This window comes from Stegodyphus dumicola, chromosome 6, assembly GCF_044657685.1.
Source record: "Stegodyphus dumicola isolate Sdum_Otavi_A_Nest chromosome 6, ASM4465768v1".
Taxonomy (NCBI): domain Eukaryota; kingdom Metazoa; phylum Arthropoda; class Arachnida; order Araneae; family Eresidae; genus Stegodyphus; species Stegodyphus dumicola.
The window spans coordinates 47,518,405-47,528,832 of record NC_140773.1 but is presented as its reverse complement, the minus strand read 5'-3'; the positions used below and the strand labels follow the sequence as shown (position 1 = coordinate 47,528,832).

The window sequence follows — 10,428 nt, the reverse complement described above, 5'->3', positions numbered from 1 at the left end:
CATCTTCATACTTTTGTTATATATTTTTAGTTGATTACTTTTCAAAAATTTGTAAATACAGTATTTTGCATATATGCATCAAATATCTTACAAAAATAGCAGCTTATGTTAATGTTGAATGTAAAAAAATATGCATTACTTTTCAAATACAACATTAACATATGCACAACATTCCTTTTAAAACAACATTCAACACATAACATTCCTTAAAATATTTAAGAAAACAAACATTTAACACAAAATTTTTTTTCAGCATTTCTTTTTTCAAAACATTCCTTTTTGAATTTCTTTTTTACAACATTCCTTTTTAAATTCCTTTTTTACAACATTGCTTTTAAAACAACATTCAACACATAACATTCCCTTAAAATATTTGAGGCATAGTTTCTAGTATACTGCAAAACACTAATCTGCAAACTATTCTAAAATTACATATGTATGCGAGTGTATAAAACATGTAGACTCATAATTAGCACAAAAATTACCTGCATATGATCTCCAGCCAGGACAATGCGTGTATTTTCATTTGCTAATGATAACGGCATAATTGCCTCACATTCCATAGCTTGAGCAGCTTCATCAATAAGAATATGAGTAAAAAAACCTGAAATGAAACACAAAATATTTAACATTATTAACTAGCAATTGTATTTTAAAAAACAGAATGCCTCGATTATTTTTAAAACAGATTAAAACTGGTTTTTAAGACAAGACATATATCAGAGACAAAGATACATTTAGATAGCTAAATTATAAACTAAGGCAAAGCTGACAAGAAGTAATTTAACAGAACTGATTTTGTGAAGGATTATCTAATATAAACTGATATGGTTTATGACAAATTATGAGAAAACTAATACACAGATAGATAAAACTATCAGTATCTCAATATTTTTCCATAATTGGTTGCACAATAGTCAACTCTGAGGCATAAAATTTCATACTTCAATGACTTGCAGTACTAAACATCACATTTTATGACAAAAAATGCATGTTTTATTGACTGGACAGGAAACTGGCTCGGATACACATTACACATGGGGAAAACCATAAAAATGTATATGTATGTAGGTGCAGAAACTGACTTAATTCACTATTCTGCTAAGTTTCAAATGCAAACTAATATAGATGCTCTGTTAGGCTTAGCTGCATTTAAACAAATTTTAAACTGTTGATAATTCTATAACTATTGCATACAGATTAACTAAAGGCATAATGGATGCAATCTCTTGATTACACTCCAGCACTGATGTATGTATATATGCCTGCATCATTATGTAAGAATCATGTGACATTGATTAATTCCAAAATGAGGCAGTTTGAAATTATTTATTACTATTCTTAGGCAGTAAAGGAATACAGCCACATTAAAATGGAGAGTTAAGGGACTAGTACAAATTAAAGCTTGAATCTCAATTTACATATTTTTTAGCTTATAACAAAATTATTAAACTTAATTGGAACTATTTAGCAACAGACCTTCAGATTCATAAATTTAATTAAATGAATCCCTACTTCAAATGATACATTCTGCAAGATGTTACAACAATCTTTCACAGCAGCATGTGCATTGCTGCAAACATTAGTCCAATTGCTACTCAGGATTAAGACAAAGACTTTCTGGCTGTAAATACGAGGACAATAAGCATGCATTATTTTTTCTTACCTACTGCTGCTTGAGTAAACCATGTCTCTTGCTTTGACTTCCTTCTATATTGTTTCAAATGTAAACTATATAAACATAGATATTGTGGGCTGCGTTTAGCACCCTTAGTGTTGCACCAGTTTTAAGTAAAGATGTAACTATTCCTGTGCAAAATAAAAATGATGTTTTAACCATCACATCAAGTGTGATTTTTACACCAGTCATAATCTAAGCAACAGTCTTCTAGGCCATGACTAAGTGAATTAGTTTAGTCTTCTGCAAAAACTACAACATTACACGTGTGTGTTTGTATGCCCATTTAGGACTGACGTCACTAAAGTTTGCTACCAGCACAGCACAGAGATGAGCTCTAGATGTGAACAGAAGCAAATGTGCCTCAGTTCTGGATCCAAGGCTGACAATCTATGAAACTGCAAGGCAGAGAATCATACTGTTGAGCCTTCAAGAAGTAATAAGCGTGCAAAAAGGTCAAAAGTGATGTTCAGCGATTGTGTAAACGTTTTAACTTGGTTTAAGATAAAATGAGGTGCCAAGACTATGTAAATCATCTTGTGAACTATTCTATAACTGTATCATCCTTGTGGGATCACCAGCTATTATGTTAATATTACATCTAGCTCTTTTCATTACATTATAATAGTTTTGTAATAAAGTAGTGTAGTTTAAACTTTTGTCTCGTGCTCCAGTAATCCATAACTCACAGATTATATATATATATATATGCATATGTATAACTATGGTTAATTATAGTAGATATATCTAGCTGAATGATTTTGATTTTAATTGAGTCCCACATCTACTACAATGGTCATCGATATGCCTGAAAACAAACAGGTAAATAATATATCACTAACAATGTCCTCGAGTTACAGCTAACAATGCTTTTATTCCAAAGAAATTCTGAAGCGAAAAAAGGGGGACTAAGAGTTACTGGAAGACACAATCTATAGTCACCTATATTTTTATTTTTTAAAACATATCCTAGAATATATGGAGGGTTTTACATTCAAGGACAGTCTCATTTTAAACTAAATACATTGATATAAAACGCAAGATAGACTGCAGCCAAAATCTTTTTCTACATAACGTCAAGAAAAACAAACATGTATTTGAATGACTAAATAGTGAAATTGAAGCAATTCCCAACAATTCAGCAATCATAATATATTCACAATTTGTTACTGAAAAATTCAACTAGTTAGTAGTTTAGCAACTGTGATTTACTAAAATCTAAACTCACATTAAAATGTATCAATATATACATAAAAATAATGGTATTCTATGAAATATCTAATCGATGTCCATTTTTGTAGGGAATGTTAAAAAGACAAGCCTAACTAGCATTTACCGATCAAAAGTTATCAAACACTTTCAAATATGCAACTCAAAGAGTTATGTCATTTGATAGTGAATTCAGCAGTTTGCATTAAGTGAATGTATGAGCGAATTTTTGCAATACAACATTTGATTTCAGTGTGTAAGAGCTCAAAATGGTTTATTATGGCTCCAAAGTGCGTTTAGAAGTATCTATGAAGTGGTGAATTATTGGCCAACAGGGTAGACAGCCGTGGAAGCATTGAGATGTGTGAATATTTCAAGAGACAGTCTCTTTCCTACAGAAATAATTTCAGAATTTTGGGACTGATATAATGACCCAAGTAGCACGGCAACGTCGTAATGACGTTGCAAACTAGTGCGAGTCATGTTGCAATATGTCGTCTTTAAGATGCCCAGATGTTTGCAAAACTCCACTGTTTTGCAATCGTTGCAAAGACGTCTTAATTACACCTTTACAGATGAGGTTTTTGTTGCATAGTTTGTTATTGCGTCTTTCGAAGGTGATATTTTGGTTGTGAAAGCATCGTATCATGACATCTTAACGATGCCTAAATGTTCACAAAATTCCACCTTTTGGCAACAGTTTTGAAAATGTCATTATGTCCTTGTGTGACATATTTATGCAGAAAAATAAGCTTAATAATTAATATATTTTTCTTCTTTTTTAAAATTTTGTATTCCTTGGATTTTTCTAAAGTTTAAATATTTTATCATTTTCTGAAAGCCAGAAGATAATACAATTTTTTCTCTTTAGACTAAATATGCATAATTAATAATAGCCTTAATTATTTTCAGTACTTTAAACTATAGTTTTTTAATTTCTCTTTAGACTAAATATGCATAATTAATAATAGCTTTAATTACTTTCAGCGCATCATTTTTTTTAAGTGAGAGTAATTATGAAAGTGGTTATTATAAATATATAACATTAATAGTAGGTTTTAAGTAAATAAAACTCAATTAGACAAATAAAAGTAAAGATATATATGTGAATAAAAAAAAAAAAAAAAAAAAAAAGAGAGAGAGAGAGAGAGAGAGTGTTTCTGGTAACAGCATTATCACATTTTTTTCTGTTAAATCTCAGAGACATTGAAAATTACCTTTGCCATGATAAATTAGGAGGCAGTTCTTAAGGTAACAGAATCAGCATTTTACCATAAGTATACTCCAAGATATGCAAATCAAAGACTGTATAAAGCAGTTAATAAATGTGAGCAAAAATATTTCATACAAAAATATACCTAAATCTAATAACTTCATATCTAAAATATATATCTCTATATTCATATCTAAAATGAAGTAATAACCCAACAAACAACATACATGACAGCACTATTTAAGAAAAAACATGAATTAGCAGTGTTTGAAAGTATAAATAGCAGAAGGAAAGTAACAGAACTAAAATTCCCAATTAGTACAAAAATATTCATGTTTTTTAAATAGTAAGCAATTAAAAGTGCAATAATTATGGATTGCAGTATTTACTAGTAATGCTGATGTTTCTTAACTCCATTTCTTTGGATCATATGTTAATGTATTTACTTATTTTTAGTTTCTACATTTTAGAATAGTGGCAGATTACAATGATTATTTCACGCACTTTTTATAATCAATAGCTTTCCTTTTGTTACTGTACAGAAATAATTTAAATAATATAGTATACGATAGTAAGCTAAGTACGTTAAAGTAAGCTCTTCGTTAAATAGCACACGATGAAACTTTTTGTTTCTATTTAGTATGAATTTCTTTATCACAAGCACATAAAAAGTAAGTGAAGAAAATAGAATATACTTAAATTTAATAAAAAATAAAACCTAATTTCCAACATTCATTTATTGAAATAATCTAATAAACATACATAATGGCAATATTTAAAAAAACACGTGAATTACACAGTGCTTGGGTGTTTTTTAATATTACACAATTAAATATCATATAATTATAGATTACAATATTTCAAAGAAATGCTAATGTTTCCTTAACATTATTTTTTCAGTCATTCATACACTGTTCAAAATCATTAACCTTTTCTGCATACTATATATAAAAGACAACACACTATAGAATGTGCATTATTATTAATTTTAGCTATTACACATATCTAATTCATCTTCAGCAGTCATATTAAGTACTGGTACCAATCCAATAATTTCTTTGTATTTTGAAAATAATGAACATACCATAACAGCTTGAATTGTTGATGCTTCTGTATTGATTGCATTTTCAGTAAAACCAGAAAGTGTCTTACCATTGTATGTTATTTTTGATTTTATATGAATTAATTCTGAGACCCAACCTTTCAATATGGACACAATAATTGATTAATACAAATGATATGCAATTTAGCACTTAGGATGTTATAACCGAAGCACAAAGCTAATACGAGTATCCAAATATTGCACCGCTGGAACCACAGAGATAGGAGAACACCACTGAAACACATAAAACACCAAAACAGAACACTATTTCATGAACACTACATTCACAATTAGCATTGTAGCATTTCTTGTAGAGCAGATATTCACAAACAAAATAAGCACAAATTCAACATTCTCACAATGATTTCTCCTAAATTCAGAGGCTTACAAACAGGAGCTCACAGCAATGGAATTCACTCGCTGAAGGCAATTGAAGTAAGTAGATACAGAACAATAAAAAGATTCACAATTCATTCTTTGATTGAGAGTGCATTTCATTTACTTTTAATAATGTAATACAATATTATTTACATCAGTCATTGCTTGATTCAATTTCAAACATGAAGTCAGTCTTTTCAAATGCCTTACAGATGGCATATTTACCAAATTACTTGAAAGAACTGCTAAAATCTCAATTAATTGTGCAGTCATTTGTTCAACTTTGGCAGCTAGCCAAGGCCCACAAATCTCGAGATGTTCATTTATATAAGCATCCAGTAAATAATGTACCATTCTGCTTCTCCTGAATGTCGATGAGTTTTCTATCATAGATATTGGACAGCCATTAAATATGCATAGTCTTTTAACATTGGACATTTTCTCGAAATTATTAAAATCGCCCCATTTTTACCCGTGACTACATTTTCATGCACAATCATATCTTCACGAAAACTGTACTTTTTGCACTGTATGCGGTAAAATGTTTCATATAATGTCACCATATTAATTCAAATAAATTAATATGGTGACATTATATTCAATAAATTCAAATAAATTTGTCCTTACTTCAAAAATAATAAATAAGTGCTGAAATAAGTCAGATTATAAATAATAATAAATAATACAAATAAGAATTCAGTTCTGAAATAAGTCATATTTCAGCACTGAAATAATTGCCCACATGTGATTTGCATTGATTTCGGAAATATGATTTTATAAAATATATAAAATGCATAACTTAATAACTTACTTTATAGATTAGTTTCATTTAAAAATATTTTGCTATAATATTTATAAAAATACTTTAAGTATTAATTATTTTAGCAAAATTTTAAACAATTATTTAGCATGTATTTTTAGTACTAATTAAATTTAATAAATCAAAAGTATTTATATTAAATTTATATTTCATTAGATGAATCTACCTTAGATTAATATATTTAAATGAAATAAAGTAATGAAACATTGCAAAGTAAATCTTATGTGGACTTCAGATTCTTGAAAAAGCAGATTTAGTCTCTTTTCATTCTAAAAGTAATGCTGATGAACTATGAAAAAATGCTAAAACAACCACATGTAAAAGCAATCATATCATGACGTTTCAGCAACATCGACAAATTGCCAATATGCAACGGCAAATACTTTGTGTCTTCGCAACATTGTAAAGATGTCGTAAAAGTTACCACGAGCTCTCGGACCAGCTTGCAATATCATGTGCAATCTAGGGAAGTCTAGACAAAATCATAAATGAATAACAACCATTTCTCAAGATTGATATCTGGCAATAATTGACCATCATAACAAGTCTACTGCTCAGAGCTTGCAGCTGTCATTGGAATTGTTGTTATCAAGACAAACTGTATAAACAAGGTTTAATGAAAAATGCCTTTATGCCAGAAAGCCAAGAATATGTGTTTCAATGTTTTCACAACAAACAAAGGATCACTTAATTTACTGCAAAGAACATCAGAACTTGAGTGAACACCAATAATCCCATATTCTCTTCACGAATTAGTCGAGATTTAGTTTAACATGATTCTAAACGTGCTTACATCTAGAGAAAGTCAGGAACTCTAAATCTTCCTTCGAACATTAGGGAGCAGGACTGTTTCAGTAGTTCCAGATGTGATGGTATGGGGAGGAATAATGCTTGATGGATATATTACACATTTTCAAGGGCCAATCTGTGACTCGTCCTTGAAGATATCAGGATGAGGTGTCAGAAACTTGCATAAGACTTTTCAGATGTGCATATGTATCTGACTTTTTATTTATGAACAATAATGCTAGTTCACATTGAGCCACTTGAAAGTCAAGACATTGAGCAACAAAAGAGCATTCTCTTTCAGCATATGTGTGCAATTCAGGGTAGATCACATTTCATATTAAATTCATATGCCTTAATTTATATGCCCACCCCTGGAACTCTCTGTTTAACATAGTATTACTATTTTTATTGTTTCATACTCTAGTTTTCTCTCTTATTATTTTTTTCCCCTTTATATTTATGTGTTATGAGATTATGCATCATTCCATACAAATTCATAAAATTATATACACAGCTTCTGAAAAATCCATGATCCATGATTCCATATGCATGTAAAGATAATTTTGGACATGACAGTATTTAACTTATCTCGAAGGGGAAAGCTAATTCTTACTTCTAGCACTGTTATGAAAAACCAATCAAAGTTTATTTCTCATCTTATTTAAAAACACATGAAAACCAACTTACCAGACATTATACAATATAAAAAAGCTTTGACAGCTTCTCTATATAAGCATGATAAACAATTTAAGATTTGAGCAAAGGCTAACAGATTTATATACTATAGCAAACAATATAAAATCCTTTTTTGGAAGGTGGTGATTTTTAAATTTACACAATTTAGTAACTAACTGACGCAAGAAAATTTAGTAGTTCACATTAAGTCAAACAAATAAAAATGCAATTGTTTAACGGAAGAAAGTTGTAACAAATCAATGCTTAATAGCGTAATGAAAGTTACCTTTTTCTAAACCAAGTTGAACTAGATATCGTGATGTGCTTAAAGTTGTCACAATCACTCGGTGCTTCTTAACATCATCAACATTTGGCATGTTAAAATTCCTGTCACTACCAGCAGTAGACACTAAACAGTACTGTTGAACAGTAGGATGAACTGTAGCTACCCATCGATGGCGATAGTATATACGAAGAGGTGTAGCTTCTATTTTTCCTTCAGCAACTTGTGGATGGAAATATTCTCGGATATAAATGTCAGCAGCACTATAAAAATAAAACAATATATTTTAAGAAATTTCATGCATGAACATAAATAAGGAGTGATAAATATTCCCTCTTTTTCAGATGAAAATTTGGTACTTTTAGGCTACATTTGGTCTTTCTTGATATTTTTGGCAATAACAGATACTTCATAGCCATTTGCATTATTTGAGCTTACTTGCAACATTCAGCACATCATGCTAAGGTGGTATATTTTAGGTAGTTTATGTAATTAACTGTTTATCAATGCTGAAGAAAATAAATACTATTTAAAAAATTTGTCACGTACAGATGCAGAAGTTATTACTGTTTTTCAGGAGTCTGGTATTCATCCTACGGTGAAAAACCTTGCCAAAACGACCATATAATGAAGTTTAAAAAAGTAAATAAGGAAGTACAGGTATGGTAGTGGGGCATAAGAAGAATGTTGAGAAAAATCTAGTCTTTGCCATTTGGAATTGGTTTTAGGGCAGTAAAATACATTTAGTCACATTATGATTCATTTAGTTAGTAAGAAATGACATCTATCATACACCGTGATAAAGAAATCAATGCCACCAGAAATTAGAATTGAATGGTGGAATTATCTACATGAAATTGTGTGAATTATATTAGACAAGAAGATAAGGGGAGAAAATAAAGCTATAGAAGTTGATGAAAACATATTTACTAAGCAAAAGTATGCTGAGAGACAATTAGCAGAATAGCCCCATTTTTACGTTTAATTATCATTAAACAATCCCGTTTAATTATCATTAAACAAATTAATCTTTCTCAAAGATGATTAAGAACCAGAATATAAAAATTTGATCAAACTGATTATCAACAACATAGCATAAAGCTCACTAATATATATATATATTTTTGGAAGTAAATAAAGTGAAATGGTGACAAGGCTATCTTTTTGTCACAGAAAAAGGGTGACAAGAAAATGTGATTGGAGATAATAAGTACTGAAAATTTGTTAAATATACTGACAGAATAAGATTTTTTTAATTTGCAATTTTTTATACAAAACTGATTATATAAATACAGGGAAATTAGAGGAGCAACATGATACATATGAAATATACAAAGGCAGTAATGCGACAAAAAAAAAAAAAAAAAAAAAAAAAAAAAAAAAAAACTAGGTAAAAGTAGTACTTTACCTAGTAATAAAATTATTGAAATTTATAAATTAATTTCAGCAGATTAAAAAATATGTAATTTACAAATCATTTTTATTTTTATTTTTATTTTTATTATTTTTTTATTTTTTAAGTTCCTTCTGACATTATTATAAATAGTTGGGTCAATGTAGAGAGTCTTTTTTAGTTCCTTCTGACATCAATTTACCAAGACAGAAAACAAAATACATTTATGCTGATGCACAAAATTAAGTTAAAGAATGAAACAACTTACCTATTAGAATGGGTACAGACTAAAACTCTAGAATGAGGATCACTTAAGATTATTTTAACAGCTTGGGCCAGAGTAAATGTCTTCCCAGTTCCAAATGGACCAATTATTAAAACTGGAGGCAATCTGATAGACAAGGGTGTAGTGATGGCTAAAATAGCTTCCTTCTGCTTAGGATTCAGCCTTGGTTCCAAATTAAAATTCTCATGCCTGAAAGAGAAGTTGTGAATTTTCAGTCACATCAAATAATATGAAAAAGTTTATTATGTTTGACCTCGAGGATTCTCACTAAAATTCCACTTTTAGTTTCTTCAGCTTTCTCAAACCAAACAAGATGAACTAGTTATCAACTTTAAATATGAGTAACCAAGCTACTTTTGAATGTTTCTTACAAAATACAATGCAATAACTATGAGCAATACAAAAATTTAATTTATCTCACTTACTACTACAAAGCAAATGAAAGAAAGGATACATTAAATATGCATCTAAACTAGTGTTTCCCAAGCACTGGTCCATGGAACTTTCCTGCTAGTCTATGAAAAATTTAAGCATATTAATGTCCCTTCTACAGGAGAACCCAGACTTTTATAAGTTTTCCAGGTGTGTTTTAAGAAAATTCC

The 10,428-nt window shown here is 29.6% G+C and overlaps 1 protein-coding gene across 1 annotated transcript in view; it reads right to left on the bottom strand.

Annotated features, from left to right (window-relative positions):
- Positions 1-10,428, bottom strand: part of Helz (Helicase with zinc finger) — an 80,660-nt gene that overhangs the window by 12,940 nt on the left and 57,292 nt on the right. Inside the window, exons 9-11 of the mRNA XM_035359487.2 lie at positions 9,809-10,015; positions 8,151-8,410; positions 486-604 (exon numbers count right to left, since the gene is read on the bottom strand). Of these exons, the coding sequence (XP_035215378.1) occupies positions 486-604; positions 8,151-8,410; positions 9,809-10,015 (586 nt within the window). The remainder of the gene's footprint in view (positions 1-485; positions 605-8,150; positions 8,411-9,808; positions 10,016-10,428) is intronic.